Source organism: Emys orbicularis, chromosome 1 (genome assembly GCF_028017835.1).
Source record: "Emys orbicularis isolate rEmyOrb1 chromosome 1, rEmyOrb1.hap1, whole genome shotgun sequence".
Lineage (NCBI taxonomy): Eukaryota > Metazoa > Chordata > Testudines > Emydidae > Emys > Emys orbicularis.
This window is the reverse complement of record NC_088683.1, coordinates 200,407,245-200,427,923: the sequence shown is the minus strand read 5'-3', so window position 1 is coordinate 200,427,923 and position 20,679 is coordinate 200,407,245. Positions and strand designations below refer to the sequence as shown.

Genomic DNA, 20,679 nt, shown 5'->3' with positions numbered 1-20,679 from the left:
TCCTCACATATTCCTCATATAATAATGGCAATTAATGTCTGTTATGAGTACAAGCCATGTTCTAGCTAAGAGATGCAGAATGAAGCATGTAGTTAACCCATCTGGAGAGTTATAAATGGCTATATGTAATTTAAACCAATTATTAACAAAAAATTTACAATAAATTTGTGTGGTTAAGATGTGATTTTTCACCATTGTCAATAGTCATGGATGGGCAAGTAGATTTTATTCCAGGGCAGGTAAATTTTCATGACTACCTACACAATTACTGGTGGACACTTCTTAAGTGTGGGTGGGGTTGTGATTTTTTATTTTTTTAAGTAACTCACATGTTGCTTACAAGGTCAAATGTCTGTAGGGGGAGCTTTGGTACTTCTTTTCACATTTGATGATTAACAGTTTGACATTGAAATCCTGTTTCTACCCTAAAGGATTACAAAGTAAATTATACCAAAAGTTGTGTGTACAATCAGAGTAGTGTTCTAATTTTTATTTAGCACTTAGATATGTAATTTATGGACTTTAGGCTTAGAGTAAAATTAGTCTGCTTGAGTCAATTCAGTAAAGAAATTCTATAGCCTAACCTTGTATGGTGCAAGGCTAAAACATCCAAGACGCTTCACTTACAGTGAAATCTATTCAACTACTCTGGGATGATGAGTTGGTCCAAGCTGGAAAGAAAGGAACTTGCTGACCATTTTATGTTCTTACACCGTGAGAAGACTGGGGGTGGGATAGACACCACTGCATTTTCAGTGTGCTGAGGATGAGAAATTAATGAGCAACCAAGACTTCAAAAATGGAATTAAATTTTTTCTTGTCATATTAATGTTTCTAAAGTTTGTTTCAATGTACTCTCATCTGTCCTATGCCAAATATAAACCCAAGGCATCTACCTACCTTTTTTAACTCATTACATCACAGATTTGGATTGTTTTTTATTTGTCACATTTATTCTCTATGCAGTAACTTTGCCTCACAATATAAACAACCAACCATAGACTACACAGAGATGCTGGTTTTATGGCTCATTACAATAATTTGTAGCACACACTACTGCCTGCTAACCCTGAATTGCGCACTTCATTTTAAGTGGTCCCAAAGAAGAGTTTAGTGAGACTCAAAAGCTTGTCCCTTCCACCAGCAGAAGTTGGTCCAATAAAAGATATTACCTCACCTACTTTGACTCTCAGGCATTCTTTGACATTTAAGAAGAATAAAATATGTATTAGCATGTATTGACTATGTGCTGAGCATTGTACAAATATGAGAAAATGGAGTCTCCTGAGCTTAGTTTGTTCATAAACCAGATAATAATAGGCACAATTACAAGAATGATATGGTGAAGAGGTTATCAAAATACCCTTCTTTGGGAGACAAAAAAACCACAACTCAAGCTAGCTTTTACTGGTGGATTCTTTATCAAGAATGTCACAGTATCAAACTCTGTAGTTAAAGTATCTGGTTGGAGAGGAAGGCAAGAAGATGGACGACCGTACCATGGACCAGTACAACAGCCAGCTTCTTTATCATTCCTGCAGTAGACTCTTGCTATCTAGAGCCTTTAATATCCATGCTATAAGCAAGGAAGATACCATAGTGCTAGGTGTCAGAGATGGATGACCCTAGTTCCAAGGAATTTAATCTAAATTTAGTTACCATAACTGGAAACAAGACTGTGGGTACTGTGAGATGAGAGATTGTTCTTGGGAAAGCATTACACACTACTGATCATTAAACATGTCATGTTTACCTGGGGCAGGGGGAGAGGACTAAATATAGTCAGATTCACACTGAATTGAGTTGATACTGTAGCTGAAATGGAGTTGAGGGATGTGAAACGGGGGAGAGGTCACTTGATGTGTCTTTTTCCCTCTGCTCACAACAGTGGCTTTAAAATTCAGGCCTTCTGTAGTGGTACTCTTAAGTAATTTAAAAATGTAATACATGGCTTTTGGTTAAGGTTTCTGGTTATTTGTCTCCCCTGGAAGAGCAATCTCAAAACATCTATAAGTTGCGTTGTTAGCTTTATGTTCACTTAGTCTAATTTTCCTGTGACTGTTTTTATGAATAAAATCTATTATCGTCATGATGAAAAGTTTAAAAACAAAAGAATTAATGAGACAAATTAAGATCAATTTACATGTGTTATGCTGAATGAAATCCTGCCAATATTCTGATTAAAGTTGAGTCCTGGAGGTTCCTTTCCCTTGAAGTAAAAATATTTTTGTAAAATATCTACATCAGTTTCTAGCTGTAAAGAAGTATTTTCAGACAAGCTTCTCAATGAGCAGAATACAGAAGTGACTGAAATGAGTCACAGGGCTGGGGTTGTAGATGCACTATAAAAGCTAAATAACGGGCCAGCCATGTTATCAACTGTAAACAAATGGAACTGTGCAAGATAAACTCCCACAGTACATGTTTTAAATACTTGGCTGTGACTGTTCTTGCAGTCTGCTCTTTTTTGGACTCCCAAGTACGGAGCGTATGGATGTAAAGAAGCTCAGGACTGAGCCTGCTCTAGTGGGGTGTTCTCAAGTTTTATACTTTTTCCTTACATCTGATCACAGCATTCAAATAGAGCCCAGATTTAAGAATGAAAAACAGTTGAGCGAGACTGCTATAAAGTAATTTAAAGGTTAAAATTTGGCCAACACCTGGCAGTTGCCACCTTAAAGAACAAAGTAAAGTGAGTTGTATCTACTCTCACCACCTGCCCAGGTCCCCAGTTCTGGCCACACCCCCATCTCAGGAAGTTATTCTGCACCTGCTGCCCCTCCCCCATTCACTCAGACTCTCTCCCTCCTGCCTAAATTCTAATCTTAACTATTTTCAGTTGGGTATGAATTTAACTTTTCTCCTGCTACTTTAACTACACTTGCAGGCTGGATAGTGGGGAAGGTGCTGCAGCTGTTGTGAAATATGTGGAATATAAATTGCTAGGAAGTTGGAGGTGTAGCCAGAGCAGTGCAGGGAGGTGGGGATAAACAGCCCACTTCAGTCTCTCTCCTGCACAGTAGCAGCTGCCAGGCTTTGAAGGTAGACTATGAAAAACAAAAATACTATTTAGTATTGACTATTTTTAATGCAAATGTATCGACACAATCTCTATTTAAAAAATGGTGTTTTCTTTTACAGTGTTCAGTATATAGCAGATGTGTATTTATGAGACTTAAACTACAAGGAGTAAATAAAATTCAAATAGTATGTAAGCAGTTCTGATTTGTCCAGACTTCCTAACCCTACTGTTTTTCATAAGCTTTAAGGGGGTAACTTTCATAAGAGACTCTGAGGTTATGGTCTTTTTATAACAGATTTACTTTTTTTGGTTTGCAGGTACTCAAGGGGTTACACCACCTGCTCCTGTGATCGGGCTACAGGCACCATCTACTGGCCTCCTTGGTGCACGGCCTGGTTTAATACCACTCCAGCGACCTCCAGGAATGCCACCACCTCATCTACAACGGTTTCCCTTGATGCCACCTCGGCACATGCCTCCCCATATGTTGCACAGAGGTCCACCTCCAGGACCAGGGAGCTTTGGAATGCCTCCACCACATGGAATGAAAAACCCTTTTCCACCACCTGGTCACTTTGTCAGGCCTGGTGGGATACCAGGAGTTGGAGGACCAGGTGGGCCTGAAGATAATAGAGATGGAAGGCAGTTTAGGAATGATAGGCAGACATTCACTCCTAATAGAGACCAGGAAAGGTTTGGAAGGAGGTCTTTTGGAAACCGGGTAGAAAATGAGCGTGAGCGCTATGGTAACCGCAACGATGATAGAGATCATGAGCGACTTGGTAATCGTGAAAGGAGAGAATGGGGAAGAAGAAGCCCTGAACGTGATAGACATAGAGACTTGGAGGAGAGAAATAGACGGTCCAGTGGACACCGAGACAGAGAGAGAGATTCTAGAGATAGGGAGTCTCGTAGAGACAAGGAAGAAAATCGAGGAAAGGAAAAACCTGAGCTGACAGACAGGGCAGATGGTGACAAAAACCATGAATCTCATAGTGGCAAAGTGGAAAATGCAGACATTGTTTCAGAACTTAATAAAGGGGAGTCTGAACCTACAGGTGTAAAACCTGATGAAGAGTTAACATCTGAGGCTACCTCATCTGTTGAGCAAGCCGAAAAGGATACCGGCTCAGTTGTAGAGGCTCCTCGCTAGAGACTGGAATTTGTCAAAAACGTGACAGTGACATTTAATGGAGTGTAGAGCTTTAGAGTTGTACAGTACTGCTGTATTATATTTGCTTCTGCTATACCACAGCCCCTCAGTAGTTTGTGGGGAATTGTAAGCAATTTGATTGCTTCCCTTCTATTTAAAATAGTGTCAACATAACACAAAATACTGAAGATATGAATATTACCCATTTTTGCTGTAACTTTTTTAAAGTTTTGACTTTAAAAAGTTTACAAATCAGAAGTAGAAGTGCTTTCTATTTTTTTTTTTTTTTAATTTAAGAAAAGGTAACGGTGAAAGCTCCTCAAAACAATAGGGATGTGTTTTTAATAAACTCTATTTTCGTAACAAACTTTAACGTGTGCTATTCTTCCTACACTGCACTGAAGTGGAAAAGGATTGTTCAACATCTTAAAGTTTGAACTGTTAATGCTGTACTGGAGTCTAAATTAGACTGTTTTGTTTATAATTGTTAAAAAGAAATACATCTGTTTGTGTAGCTATTCACAAAAGCAAATTTTTATTTGTAATAGTTATTTTGATTTTTAGATTGCTGCATTTTAATGATCTACTTGACCATACTAGGTAAAGGTTAGTGGTTTTAAAATGTTATTTGAAGAGGTAATTGTTTAAGTGTTTGCAATGCAATCAAGGTTTTATTTTTTCTCCAATTGGTTCTATAATAAATGTTGCCCTAATTAACCTTTAAAAATACTTACTGACAAAGCAGACCACTTCAGAAAGTCTGCTCTGCTTGTAATGTTATATTAAGATTGTGTGTGGTGGGCTGGGGAAGCACCAGTTCAGCATCTTTTGTACTTGTAATTCATTAATGCTTTTTGGAAAGGGGGGGTGGGAGAGAAATCAGAGACACCAAATCACCAATTTAAAATGCTAACCTATTTTTTTTAAGTGGGGATGGGAAGTGGTGGTGGGGATATTCAAGGGTTTTATAAAATGCTGTCTGTTCCTTCACACAAGTCTAGCCAATTACTATTGTTTGTTTATATTAAAATTGCCTATCTCCTGTACTCTAGCAAGAGGTAGACAAACTTTTTGCCCATGTGGTGGTGTAACTATCAAACTAATGGAAGAATACACATTCCTGTATTTGTGTAAGTTTAACTGTTTTCTCCCTCTGACAAATTATTTTTTTGTAAAATAAACTACAAAAGGGCAAGTACTAATTCTAATAGCCCTTCTGCTGCAAACAATTTAGAGGCTGCCAACAATAATCTGAACCAAATCCCAAAGAATTCTACATCTGGAAGCTCTTTCTCCTTCATTATCCTGTGCACAAGAAAATGAGGCTTATGTTACACAGAGGTTCAACTGAAGCCTGTTGTACTATAAAATGTAGTGGGAGAAAAAAACTGTATGAATCTTGTCCATGTTCAAATGTTTTTCCCCTGGAGGTAGATGTGCTCTGCATTTTAAAGTTGATTTTTCTTCCTAAGTGAAGGGCAGCTGCTTTCTTACATCAATACTTTTTCATAGCTGGGATTTTTTGGGAGGGAGGTAACAGTAGGGGGAGGATTTGGGGGGGGAAGAGGACATATATTTTTTGTTCTTGCAATAGCAGAATAAAGAAAAAAAAACTGTTTACATACTTGCAGTGAACTCAAATTCCATGTGTTAAAACTTGTGTATCCTTAATGTTTGTTCCATGGCAGGCCACTGGACCTAACCTTTTTTTAATATATAAGAACACATTTGTCTAAGTTTAAAATGGTCTTAACTGTCAATTCTCCCCCTCCCTTATAGGTCTTTGTGTGGATACCTTTTATCAAAAGACATGGAAATAACCATTTATGTATTATAGGTTACATGAGTCAGCCTACACTTCCACCATCTCCATTTAGAAATCAGATTTTCAAACAGTCAACAACTTACTGTTTGCAATGCCATTTCTTAATGGTGTCCTGTATACAATTTGTGTGCCAGTAACATTGTGAAATAGTGCATATTTTAAGCTAGCCTACTTTCATTAATATTTAACTGTCCAGTTAACCTTTGAAATCTCCCGTTAGGATGCCTGTAATATGAGTTACTCAAATCAATGCAACCAGCCACTGCTGAGACGGTGCTGAACTTTTTCCTTTTTGTGAACTTAAGTAATTGGTGTGGGTCATTACTTTGGAAAGGAGTATTTTGATAGTAAATAGAACCTATGCCTGATAGTGCCCCATTTCCATATATACTATTCTGTTTGGTCACTTCACCTGAGTTTTTTTTCATTATAGCAGAAAACTGTCATACCATCTGATACTTTATAAGAAAAATTTGTTTTGAAAGTAAATACCTGCCCCAGTTGTATAAAAGCCAGTTATTCTATAAAAAGTAGGTTAGCCTGTAGTGAGTAGAACTAGCGGATGATGCTGTGCAAGTTTCCCTGCTACCATGGATCAATCCACATCTGCAACAGTACAGTGCCTAATACAGAGTTGACCTTTTTGGTAAGCTGATTTCAATTATTTTATGATTTAGACAAAACTGTCTTCACTCCTGAAGTAAAATCAAACTTAGGCACATGTTGTCCAATAAGTTGATTTTAAAGGAAAGGGTTGTTGGGGGAAGATGACGGTGGTATTGGTACACACCTTATTTCAAAGGTTCAGCTGCTGGTGGTTGAATGCTAAAACCCTGAAACATCCCCTCACTAGTATCAGTACTGCTATCAGACAAGTCATGTGTAGAACAACAGACTGGTAGAGTTCCCTACAGCCTGTACATGATTGTTTGCACCTCTAAAGAATGAAAGCAGATACAGTTTTATTGCTATTCAAAGAACCGTTCCATTTGTAATTAGTTACATGGGAATCTAGGTGGCTAGAAGTGCAACCAACTACTTCCACAGCTCACATTTTATATATTCAAAATATGAAGGAATGTTAAGATCTTTATTAAAATTCTTATGAAGAGAAATAGAATTGTGTTAAAGTAGTATATAGCAGGAATTACTGGGCCCTTGAAATGCCTAGTTACTATAATATATCTGACACTACCTGGAGAAGAAAAAAGCCTTACATGAACTTCATATGGATGGTGCCCTTGAAGTGCATGGTCATTTCACCAACATGACCTGGGCCAAGCCAGTTGAGTTGGTAATAAGTGAGCTATCTTCCCAAGCCAGTCCAGCTAGTCAACCTAATTAGTTCAAGAGGTATGATATAGTTTTGGCAAATGCACTAAGTATCTTATGGATCTATCCAAAAGACAAGTAGTGCCACATAATACTACACTTTGATAAGCAGGTAAGGCTTCCAGCCTAGATGATTGCCCTTGTTCTCACCACCACCCCTGTAACTGAAGTAGCAAAATAAAGCCCTTCTCTGTGCTATGATAGTATGAGGTTTGTTTTACTTCCCTCCCATCCCAAAATGCTGTATAGCTACAGCTTGTAGAAGAAAAGATTATATATTATATGTAATTTCAACAGAAAGGACAAGTTTTACCCTTAAGCAGTCAGAACTGAGCATGTTGTTTTAATCATTTAGTATTGCTGCAAGTGAATAGTCAAAATGCTGTGCACAAGAAAGGTGTGCCCAGCATTTGGTTCAATACCACCTCCTTTCAACAGCAGCAACAGCAATTCTATAAAAAAAATTAGAATAGTAAGACAGTTTTGTTTTCAGATATTTCATTAAGATTTAGTGTTCTGGTCTTCCAGACTGGACTAGAGAAGTGGATCCATATGGGGAACCCTGTTTACATGATCAATGATGCTAAGGGTTGAATGAATGACTGACTTCCAGTGTAGCTGTTACCCTGGTGTACAACTATGTCCCTTCATTATAGAAGGTTTTACTGTTATTATTACAGTGCTCACTCAGGCCTTAAGTAACTTCTGCACCTGTTGAGGGTTTAGGAACTGGAAGCCACTACATACATGCATGTTGATATTGACCCTATCCATCTTTAGGAGTGTTTTAATCATACAGAGATGACTTTACAACAAATTAACAGACAACTACATGTATTTCCATCAACATTTTAATTGCAGTACACATTGTACAAAATTAAGTCAATCTTTATACTGTTTTAGCCAATACAGACAAAGTAGCAGTAAGATTAAAGAAAGCTTGCCAGAACAAGGCCAAAATATTGATGTTTTCAGTGAGATGTACATGGCTATATAGCCTACTTATTTCCACTTTAAGTGCTTCTAAGTAGTCAATATTTAGATCTTAGCTATTCCAATAACACCACAAGCCAGACGACTACCAGCATTGCCAGTTTTTAAACTCTCGTCATTTCCTCCGTTACCCAAGTCATCTTCTTTCTCGTGGACCTAAAGAAAAAGCAGTGTTAATTCTTAATCCATTTAAAATGGCAAGATATTAACATTTCAACTTTTAGCCATGCAACTTGAGTGGTAGTGGTTCCCTCTGAATTCTAGTTCATATCACCAAGGCAAGCTAAGTTTGTCATCTAGTTTTTATATATTAGATGAGGAAAGATACTTCTACTTCCCTCATGTTGCTGGAAACAGTGTCTTAGAAGTTAAGCACTTCCAGATAAGAGTTTAATTAGAGTGAGCAAGGTTCAAATAATTCTGTGCTGAATATTAAAGTGCAACTGACTGCTCATAAGTACTCAGCATGAGTGTCAGTAGTATTTCCTTAAGAACTGGAGGTTACTCTTATGGCCAATTGAGACTTATTTGCAAGCTGAAGTTCCAATCAAGTTAAAATCCAAATTTAGAAAAAAATTAGGCTTAATATCTTGGCACCATTACCCAAAAGGAGTATTAAGCTATTTAAGATTTAAATTCATCCCTGCAACAGGGACCCAAGCCAACAGGAAGATTTCAATAGCCAATAGTAGGTTAAAGCATTCATAGCTAGTGCCTGTGCTGTAAACCTAATGGATGGCACAAGTCATTTCTCTGCTTGGTCAAACACTGATGCAGGCCAATACAACAGTGGTGATTTTACAGTGCACTCACAATCCAGTGATGCAACTGCATCACACCAGTTACCTTGCACAGTATATCTCCTGAACAAGAACTTTGCATTAAGTGATAGTAGTCTACAATAGAGATCCAGAGTGACTGAATACCCAATTAAAGTGTTATGGCACTAATTAAGTTAGCAGCTAACACAGGTTAGCAGTGTCACTATTAAGTCACTCTTTAGATCCTGGCTGCTAGAGTGCCTCTTGTCAAATCCTTCACTGAATCAGGTTACCTGTACTCAAACCAGTTACCTGAAAGCCATGCCTAAATACTAGAGGAAGCAATGCAGACACCAGATCCACAGTTTCCTCTAGCCAACTTTTTTTAGTATCTCACCTATTGAATGACACTTGGCAGGAGAGAGTTGGAAAGAAGCAAAAATTAAAGTGAAGAAGGAAGTGAGTGAGCTTCAGAATCTAGCCTGCCAGAAGCCATCTGCCAGCCAGGAAGACACCACTTGCAGAAATCAAGTAGTTGGAGTAGTCTGTGTGACAAGTGACACCAATTCATCATGAAATCCTTTAGGTGACATCAGAAATCAGGGAAGGACTACAAATATGTAGCTCAAGAGCTCCAACATGTTCAGCATCTTCCCACCTCTTCCTTTAAGGTGCATCAAGATTTTCCAGTCCTTTGAAGTGCAAGTAGATTTTAACCTTCCACCTTGAAACTGGTATCTTCTCCCCTCACACACAAGCCTTCATTATGCAACTCATACATCAAGTTTGCCATGTCTCATTTTAAATGAGGCTTCAAGTTTTGGAACTACAGTTCATGCAAGAGAACTACTGCACATGTTTTAAAGTCAATAATGCAGATCAGCTTAAAAGTTTGAGGCTGAAAAGTCATCCTTCAGCATGACTTGTACACAGCTATGGCTGCTGGTTATTAGCAGGTGTGTTCACACAAATTCTGCAAAGCTTCAGGTAACTTCATTAAACAAAAATACAATAACCTGCAGTCTGAAGTCATGACACTGTCCCTGTTTTTAGGGCACCACAGATTCATGCTGGCAAAAGCAGAATTGTTGCAGTAGTAATCTATAAAGAGATTCTGAAACCCCAAAAAGTTGTTTGAATTGAAGAATTAGTTAAGATATCCAGAAATGCTAGTGTTGACATTTAGCTTGTCCTTAGACACCTAATTTAGATTAATAGTGCTGTTCAGTTAATACTACAGGGTCCATTTACAAATGGTCACTGAATCAGCTTATTTGGTTCAGATTTTTCAGTCAAAGAATGATAGATTCTGTAATATGGGGGCACTGTACCAAATGTCAGTCTCACAACAAGAGACTTTAGTACAGATACTAGTCAGCTGATACTTACCACCATGGTGCGTCCAATAATAGAAAACGGTCCCGTAAGAGAAATTAAAGAATCTTTAATTGACACTTCTGCCACACCGGCTTTATTAGCAATCACATTGCCAAGATCTCCAACATGCCTAGAATGCACAGAAATAGTCGTTTGAGTCTTGAGACATTAAGTATTAGTTTTTCCATGTAGTGACTGACATGGTGTTAGATTCCTGGTTTCTTGTTTAATACAAAAGTTGAGTTGTCATTTGTACCAGGTTTTGAACTGAAATAGTGAGTAAAGCATGCCACTTAACCCCATCTTCTCCAACTTAAGTCCTCACAATATTTAAAAGAATCAGATATTTAAGGATAAGGGAGCTCTGCCAACATTTTGGCAGAGAAACTGTTCAGTTTGACTTCAAAACACTAGTTATGCTTTGTGGTCTCCAGAGCTCTGCCTGGGACTGAACATGCAGATGTTGAAAACAAACAAACATGGCTTAACCAGGACAGATGGTAGTCCAGCCTACAAAAATCTTTGCAAAACGCATCAAAACTCATCAGCTGGTAAAGTTGATCTGCCCCCATTTACCATACTAACATTTTCCACTTAAAAAGTTATTCATCTCAAGTAGGCGGAACTCTAAGCTGTCTTACTGACAAGGGCACAAGTAGACACTTAAAGCTTTTGATGCAGTACCACAATACTTGCTGTCAACAGCTATTTGAATCAAAGCAAGCTGCCAGCTGAGAGGAAAAAATTAGGTACCTCAATGATCTGGAATATAAAAATCAGTGACCATTTTTTCCTATTCTATTCTTATGAGCAGTGACCTTATCTGGCATTTTCCAGGGCTCTGGCCTACTGTGGAACATTCTCCCTAGCATGTGTTTCCCCATTATCTGATTCTCAATAATTAGGACATGCATCCATAAGCAGTGGGGGGGGGGGGGGGGGGGGTCAGGAGGAGAGGAACAGGTTAGATTTGTTTTTGTTCTTTAAAGTCCAGGATTTTCCAGAAGAATTAGGATTTCCCCGGGGGGGGGGGGGGGGGGGGGAGAATGTGGAATACCCTTGGTGTACAATTTAAATTAGAAATGTACATAAACTCACCATGTCCAAATATCAATTTGAGATTGTTAGTGTTTGGCTGTATTTTGCTTGTACTAGCATCATTGCCTGTACTATTTCTTTTCTGACATCTGTATTTTATGAATTGCAAAATAAACTATAGGCAAGACACTAAGACTTTGTGCTTGCTCTAGTTACCCAGGAATTTGAAAATCTAGAAGTCCATCTTGAGATATAATTTGGAGACAGATGAATATCACTATTCTGACTAGTAATCAAAATACCAGACTAGACTAACAGCAGCCAATACCAGAAGCTTTTAAAGAGAATGCTTAGGTCAATAGTCTCCCCCCCCCCCCCCCCCAAATACTTTTTGCTAAATCCTCTGGAGTTTTAGTTGAGGCATACAATTTTCCTTTAAAATTGCTATGCTGTTTGTTTTTTTTTGGGGGGGGGGAGGGGGGAACTATCTAGAAGGTTTTTAAATGGTCTTTAACTTGATACTGAAGGATTTTTTTTTTTTTTTTATAAACAGTGAAGGCTCAGAAGTCTAATTTTCCAGACTCCTATTTTGTAACCTTTTCCAAAGATGCTTACAAAACTGACTACATAAGCAATAAAAGTTTATGCAGGCCACTACAGCCAACACCTAAATGCTGAAGTTAATCACACCCACTTCTGCTAGAACTATGGCAGAAATTTTAAAGGGTTGGTAAAAGCTCTGCTCTAATGCAGAAGTGGAGTCAAATGAAAAATAGCTTGGCTAGTCTGACAATTATAGCCATGCTTATGGTGTGGCTGACTTTGCTAGAAGTTTATTTGGGACACTCCTAGAAGTTATGTTTAAACATTTGGAATGAGTGACCACATTTACTATAAACCCTAAATGAAGTATTTGATCAATAGGATTAACTGCACAAAAAAGTGCACATTCAGTTCCTATACAATAAATATTTATTGAATTAGATGCTTACAACACCTGCTACAGTGCTGTAGTCAAGTCACTTTTGTGAATGTTTACAAAAGCCTAACTCCTTCACTTTTTTGGCCTCACTCCACTTGCCACCATTATAACAGATCTAGATGCAACTCCACAGTGGCAGTTCTGATGAGAGGGTGGTCCTCTCAAGTACTGGACACACTGTCATTTGTCAATTATTCACAAGGGCATCATACAGGACAACACAATTGGGCCTCTGGAATTTCTAAGGAACAAAACCTGGCTCAACTTGGTAGTGTTAGGTACACAGAGCTATCAAGCCTCTACACTGATCCTTAACTTTTATGGCCCATAACTAAACAGCAATTCCCACTTCACATATTGATGTGCTTTTCAGAATGGTATAGGAGTTCACTTAAGGCCTTTTCTAAACTAGAGATTGATATCAGCTAGTTCAAGTGCACCTTGTGGCTACACACAGTAATACTTAAATTGATTGACATGGGATATAGCCCTCAGCAAATTTGTACCAGTGCGAAACATCCATATAGTTGTGTGGTCAACCCTGACAGCTGTCAAAGATTTCTATTCCTGTAGGTGAGCTCCCTTAGTCCCCACTATGCCACCTTCACCAGTATCCTCCCAGTACCACTCTCCCCAGACACTCCCATTCATGGTTCCCCACTCCCCTACTGTGCAGTTCCACTGCACATATAGTGCAAGACTGCAGTCTGCTCTACTCCTCACAAACAGTTTCTCCCTCCTGTTTACTAGGGGCAGAGAGCATCTCCCAGCTCCTATCACAGGCACTGTGGGGAAGTGGAGCCAGATATTGCAGTTCCGAATCGCCAATAGACTGCAGTGGCTGAAGACTGAGGAAGGCCAATGGCATAGGGTGAACTTTACACTAGTTTCAGGGGGACAGTTGGTGATGGAGCAACTGGTGTTAAGACCAGCTTATCTCTAGTAGAGATCCATAGAATGCAAGAAGTTAAATACTGATGCTCACCTCTCTTCATCCCGTGGTCCACCATGGTTTTTGCCATTAGGGTTGAAGTGAGCACCTGCACTGGTACATCCTGTAACAAGTTACAGTCTTCAGTAAAAAGTTAATGCAGAACAGAGTAGTCTTTCTGATGCATAAATTTACCTATTTCCCCAGCAAGATGTCTTATACAAGTTTAATACAACTCAGTAACCATTTCCTGTAAGAATGATGTTACACTTTCCACTCAAATTTGGTGGAATGACTATTGCCCTGAACACCCACTACAGTTTATTCACAAGAGATGTTTCAAGAACTTCCAGAGTGCTTTATCCATGGTATCTCAAGAGTACTGTCAGGACAAGCTTCCTCAGATTGACCTACATAGATATGGAAGGTTAAATCTCCAGTGAGTCAATCCTTGCTTCAGCCAAAAATGATACTTTGAAAGTCTATCCACCCAGCTGTGGGCACAGACCAGTTAAACATTCAAATTTGAGCTAGCTGACCTCACATTCCATTCCATTGCCTATTTGCTTTCAGATTTAAAACTACTGTGTTAGAATACTGGTAGCTCAGATGCAGTGGTCATATACCATCAGTTTCTTAAAGTGAGATACTGCTATCAACAACTAGCAGACAGACCATTTTATATTGCTTTCCTTTTATTTCAGTACACAGAAACTGAATTTATACACGAGTTTGATTCCAGTACAAGTATCACTACAGTAGTTTTATAGGCCCACAAGACATGATATTAAGGATAATCATGTCAAGTGCCATAAACTTATAGCTAAAGGTGTCAGAATGCAGTTTAACAAGAGAGCCCAGACAAGAACCCTACCATTTGTGTTGTCTCCAAATTCATGGACATGGAAGCCATGTTTTCCTTCAGTCAAACCTGTAATCCTTCCCGAGAGCGTTACTGGTCCATTATCCTTCAAATGGAAAAAGAGTTATTTCTTTGTTAGTCTAACAACATTTAGCTGGACTTTTAGAGTTTTAAGGCAGCAGATAAAGCTGTAACTGAGGCTTGCTAATCAATGAAGAGAATACCTCTTGCAGTCCCATAGTTTGTACAGCACTTTGTAGTTGTTCACAACTGTCATGAAATATAGTCAGTCCATCCAGCAATACAGGTGCTAAGACTTATTGATTCAAGCCTCAAATGAAGATACAAAGCAGTCTTTTGACCTGACCACTTATACATAAAGTAGAATTGGTTTCTATATTATAATCCCACAGCACAATCACTGTTCAAGAAAGTTATCTTGTTGGCATCCATATTTTAAGACCCTTGTCGAGAGGTATTTGCCTTTTCAAGGAAGTGTATACACTTTACCTTATTTTCATGCTTTAAGGTGTTCTTTTAAACTCTGCAGTATAAATACAGTGATTTTCCTTTATATGTTTAGCCTGGAAGTAATTTTAATTAGCTTCAGTTTAGTCTGGAAACTTATGTAAAGGATATTGTAACCTCTGGATCATCATCATCTCTGTTTTCAGCCCTCTTAGATAGGCAGTTTAGTAATTTCTATCTGCAGAAGAATTTAGGCTCCTGCAGGTGCTACTTTTGATCATTATGATTGAAGACAAGAGTTTAAGCAGTATGCTGTGCAAGAAAGGTTTGCCATGGTACTGAATACTGCTTAACTGCTTTAAATCTGTACAACACTTTCAAAAAGATGAGCCTGGGAGTTTAAAATCATTACTTTGCTAGACACTAAAAATCATGGACTGAACAGACACCAGATAAGCACCCCACCCCCTTTTGTCCTATAACTGCACAGGCATTAACAGGCCACTCTATCTTGAATGGTCCCTTACAATAGGTGCTCACTATTTATGCTAATCAAGCCGTTCCACCTTGCATTTTGCTAAAACAACAAGGAGTCTGGTGGCACCTTAAAGACTGGGTGCCACCAGACTCCTTGTTGTTTTTGTAGATACAGACCAACATGGCTACCCCCCGATACTTGCATTTTGCTGTCACTCTTCCCAGACCTGCAGAAGAGCTGTGTGGCTCAAAAGTGTCTCTTACCAACTCCTGTTAGGCCAATGAAAGCTATTACCTCACCTGCCTTGTCTCTTTAGTTTAATAGGTCAGTTATGAAACTACATTTTGCATGCACTGTTTTAAGTGGCCCTGTTTACCAGGAATCATTGTTACACACATTACTATTGGAGTAACATTTATGGATACATGCCCTCTTCAAGTAAGGAGCACTAGCACACAAAAGTCTTGCCAAGTACTGGTTGCGCGGAGGGGTGGCCAAGATGATCTCAGAGCAACACTGGCTCGGTGAGGTGGCATGGCTGCTCTTCTCCTCATTTACATCGGTGTCAAGTGAAATCGACGGCATCGTGCCAGCACAGATACAGGAGAGGGGGTGCCAGTGCCCAACTGCAGAGAACACTCAAAGCAAACTTGTTCCCCGTTTTCCATACTATTGCATAGTTCAGCCCATAAGACACTTCACATCCAGAGTGACTCTACGGCTTTGTCTATACTGTCACTTTCAGCACTAAAACTATAGTCATTGGGGGTGTGAAAAAACACCCCCACCCCAAGTGACATGTTTCAGTGCTGAAAAGCGCCAGTATAGACAGCTCCGGATGATAAACCTCCCCGAATGAGGGGTGGTAGCTTTTTTTTTTTTTTTAAAAGCTGAGCTCTCCCCCAATGATAAAGCGTGTCCTGCACTGCCCATGTCACAGCGCAGCCGTGCTGTAACGTGGGCAGTGTAGACATACACTAAATGGTCTACAACTGGTGTAATAACTAGTTAAGGAGACAGCCTTTCAGCAGGTTTAGTAACTCAAAGCTTAAGTTCAACTGCTGTTTTTGTCACAAATATGGATGCAGACAAACTGAAGTGATTCAGTCAGTCCTACCAATAGTGTCCCCTATGCACTGGTGGCTTTGCTAAGTCTCCCAGAATGCACAGAGCCTACAGCAACCTAGATTTATGCAAGTGCTACTGAGAACATGGGCAGAACTTGAAGCTAGTTAGTAGAGCCAACGTAGACACACTGAAGCACTTGCACTTTAGCCAGTTCAGTCACAAACGGTTCAATTCTCTAGTGCGGCTCTGTCCCCACTGATCCCAAGTGGCTAGAGACTGGCTCTTGAAAGCCATTTCAAGCAGTACCATGGTTCGCTATGTAGGTGGACGTTCAGCAGCCTGACTCAAAGAGCTTCCATCCCTACGCCACAGGCAGCAGCAAAGCTTATCAGGGCCCGTTTTCAAATCCAAGTCCCTGAAGCCATTAAAGGAGTGGGAAGAGCTCGTACTTTGGAACCACCTTTCTACACCGCCGCTCGCAGCCCAGCCACACCGGGGAGCCGGCGCGTGTCGACTGACCGCGCACGTCTCTTTGTAGCCGCTGCTTTCGAGGGTGTCTGCCCAGCGGGCTGCGGTTACCCGAGGACGGGCAGCGGCTGGTTGCGGGGCAGCGCCCCGCTCTCCCCCAGGACAGCGGCGGCACCGCTTGTTCTGGCTCCCCGCATCCACACACCCGAGTAACCCCGGCAGCCTCTTAAACCCGCAGCTCAGCCCCAGCCCCAGCCCCAGCCCCGCACAGCCAGCGCGGCTCGCCCCGCCCCGCCCGCAGTGACTCAGCACTTCCCACCCGCCCCCCAGAGCCCCGCCGACCCCGAGCTCCCCCCGCCCCCCGCGGCACCCCGCACCCTTCCCCCTGGGGATTACGCGAGCCCGCCCCAGGCCGCGGACAACCCCCCCTCCCTCGGGCCTGACCTGCTGCTCGAAGTTGATGACGCCCGTCACGGGGCTCTCTCCCTTCAGCACACACACGGCCTTCACCGGCGCCATGATCCCGCTGCTCAGTCGCGCGCCACAACCTACCACACGCCAGACACAAGAGATCAGCACCAGACCGACCTCTCACCAACGCCTGAGTCCCCTCCCTAACCCCTGCCGCGCCTCTTATAGCAGCCCCGCCGCCGCGTAGCCAATCACAACGCTCGCCTGCGCGGCTCTGCCCGCCTCGGGAGAGGCTCGACCAATCCAGGCGACCGAATCCGCCGCCCGAACCCACCAATCGGGAGCGGGAGCACTGTCGCCCTCCCCATTCTTAATCACTCTGCTCCCGTCATTCCAGGTGAAGGGTGCAGGGAAGCCCTGGGGCCATGACAGAAGGAGTGGAAGAGGCCAATGTGGAGGCAGGGCTAACGGGCCATGTACCTCTGCGTAGTCCAGCCTCCATCAATGGCTAGATTCTCACTTACCTCAGTGTGTGTCCCTCTGTCCCTTCTGCCTTTGGGGAGGAGGCAGTTCTTTTTCTTAGCTACGTTTGGCTGGGTCCAAGGCTGTGATCCTACAAAGTTACAAATGGCTGGAACGTGTTGCACACAGCAAGCTGAGCTTTCTGAAGGGTCAGCAAAGAGAATGGCAGAGCCTCAGGGCTTGTTACATAAAAAAGGTTACAAGCTTGATTACAGGGTCTTTTATAAAAAAAAATTACCTCATCACTACACTTGCATTCTTCCACCCCCTCAGCCTGTGGAGATAGGCCTAAATTGCAATTATCCCATTTAGATTAGGATAAAACAAGAACTCTGTTTGCTGATACTTTCACAATTTGAATCTCTTAGGCCTGGTCTACACTAACCCCCAAATTCGAACTAAGGTACGCAACTTCAGCTACGTGAATAACGTAGCTGAAGTCGACATACCTTAGTTCGAACTTACCGCGGTTCAGACGCGGTCCACACGCGGCAGGCAGGCTCCCCGTCGACTCCGCGGTACTCCTCTCGCCGAGCTGGAGTACCGCAGTCGACGGCGAGCGCTTCCGGGATCGATTTATCGCGTCCAGACCAGACGCGATAAATCGAACCCGGAAGTTCGATTGCCAGCTGTCGAACTACCGCGGTAGTGTAGACCTGGCCTAATCAGACAGCAGATAGTTAGGCCCATCTACCCCTAGTTGGAGATGGATTTTATTATTGTTCTTAGCTGGGCACATCTCATCCAGCTTCTAGGCTCATCTGCTTGCTAATAACCCAGCTGACACATATCTCCAACTCTCATGGAACCTTTTTGTCCCTTCATTCCATCTCAGCCAGATAGTCAAAGCAACCCTCCTCTATATCAGTTTCACCATGAATACACGAGATGTAAAATCATGCTCATACTATTTTGAAAATCTCTTACCTCCTTAAAATTGTCAAAGAGAAATGGGACAGAGAGGATGTGATCCAGCCAACTTAGGAGGGAGGCAAACCAGCTTAAGTTTCCTTGAGTTTTGAAAAAAAGAAAGGCATTGTATTGGATGAGGGGTAGCAAGTAAGGCCTGAAGATGACAGAGGACAGGGAAGACAGGGTCTGGTCCTACAGTCCCATGTCAGCAAACATTGAGGGTGATAAGTGTGCACTCAATCTCACAGGAGACGTTGAAGAGCATAGAAAGTAGTCTGGCTACATCCAGGCAGAAATTGTGAAATGTAGAGAAAGGGGTTTACAAACACCATCAGAATTCAAGGGCACTTGCCACTGCACAGTACCCTGGTGTGAACAGCACTGAAATGATCTGATTCTCCCTTGCCCTGCGCTTTCTGTAGTCATTTACACCAGAGGTTCTCAACCTTTCTCTTTCTGAGGCCCCCCAACATGATATAAAAATTGCCTGGTCTACCTATGCCACAACAACTGTTTTTCTCCATATCCAGTAGATTAAAAGCCAGGGCTGGCATTAGGGGGTAGCAAGCAGGGCAGTGGCGTGGGGCCCAGTGCCACAGGTGGCCCTGCAAAGCTAAGTTGCTCAGGCTTTAGCTTTAATCCTAAGCGGTGGGGCTTAGGCTTTGGTTTTCTGCCCTGGGCCCCAGCAAGTCTAACACTGGCCCCGCTTTCTGGTTTATTTTAGCAGACCCTCTGAAACCTGCTCATGGCCCCACAGGAGGCCCCGGACCCCTGGTTGAGAGACCTGATTTATACCAATGCAATGTAGGTATACAATACACTGGGGCCAGGATTTTACCCATAGAATTCAATGGCATAACTGCCACTGACTAGAAGGGGGCGAGGATTTCATACTACCATTTTTCCAAATATTTCTTGCCAGAAAGGTACTAGATACTGACTGTTACCACTCTAATACTGAATTAATAGTGTTTTATAATGAGCATACAGTCAAAGAACCATTATATTTAGCAACACAAAACATTGGAACTTGCCAATCATTTTGGAGCTTGTTCAGTTGCTTGTCAAGTGCTTCTTTTACAGCCCTATGGCCTTGCCTTGCAGAACACAGACACCTCATGGGCTTTTAATGTGACATGATTTAACAAAGAGGTCCTTTCAGGGCTGGCTCCAGGGTTTTTGCCGCCCCAAGCAGCAAAAAAATAAAGAGCCGCGATTGCGATCTGCGGCACTTCGGCTCTACCACCGCCGCTTCAGTCTTCGGCGGCAATTCGGCAGCTGGTCCTTCGCTCCGAGAGGGAGTGAGGGACCCGCTGCCGAATTGCTGGACGTGCCGCCCCTCTCCATTGGCCGCCCCAAGCACCTGCTTGCTGGGCTGGTGCCTGGAGCCGGCCCTGGGTCCTTTATCTCACACCCTCTTACACATAGGTAAATACACGTGAACAAGAACAAATAAAAAACACAGAGTTTAAAACAGTCTGATTAAAAATGCCTTCCTCACTCAAGCCTCAGCTTTCAGTCCCTTGTGTTTTGTAATGTCACAATTTCATGCTGCCATAAAATCTTCCAGGGTAGACAAGACCGGAATGTCTACTGTTAAAAACAAGCTGAACCCCTCGTTTCTGCTTCATTTTACAAACATTTCTACATCATGAGCCTAGAAGCCTGTTTGTTTTTTTTCTTTGAAGGCCACCTTTAAATGACTCTGTGACAGAGTGGGATATATCTGTATCTAATTATGATTTTCATTTTGCATTATGAGTTGAACACGTTTAAGCTTGCCTGAGGGCAGCCTTGTACTGCATTCCAGACAATTGCCCTGTCCATGAAAGGCATTTTCCAATTCATTGATAAGCCATCAAAACCACAATCTAAGGCCGGTTACTCTGATTTTGTTTCCCAACTGCTGGACCAGCCAGCCATGGAATAATGTTATTACTACACAGGGGCCCACAGGTGAGGCAAACGTGACAAAGGAGAGATGGGGGCTTCCCAGCTCTGCTGAAGCACATGGACCAGAGACAGAGGCTGTACGTAAGAGCTGGGTTAGCTCTGTGCAGAGGGTCAACCATTGCC

At 41.7% G+C, this 20,679-nt stretch overlaps 2 protein-coding genes across 2 annotated transcripts in view; one reads left to right on the top strand and one right to left on the bottom strand.

The window, feature by feature from the left end:
- SCAF4 (SR-related CTD associated factor 4) overlaps nt 1–5,766 on the top strand; it is a 76,336-nt gene extending 70,570 nt beyond the window's left edge. The window contains exon 20 of the mRNA XM_065405019.1: nt 3,340–5,766. Within this exon, the coding sequence (XP_065261091.1) occupies nt 3,340–4,175 (836 nt within the window). The 3' untranslated portion in view covers nt 4,176–5,766. The remainder of the gene's footprint in view (nt 1–3,339) is intronic.
- Nucleotides 5,767–8,165: 2,399 nt separating this feature from the next.
- SOD1 (superoxide dismutase 1) lies at nt 8,166–17,401 on the bottom strand. The gene is made up of 5 exons (XM_065400814.1): nt 17,203–17,401; nt 14,289–14,382; nt 13,469–13,538; nt 10,476–10,593; nt 8,166–8,481 (listed from the first exon to the last, which is right to left on the bottom strand). Exons 1-5 carry the CDS (start codon nt 17,275–17,277, stop codon nt 8,371–8,373), a joined length of 468 nt encoding a protein of 155 aa, XP_065256886.1. The 5' UTR covers nt 17,278–17,401; the 3' UTR covers nt 8,166–8,370.
- Nucleotides 17,402–20,679: the final 3,278 nt, after the last annotated feature.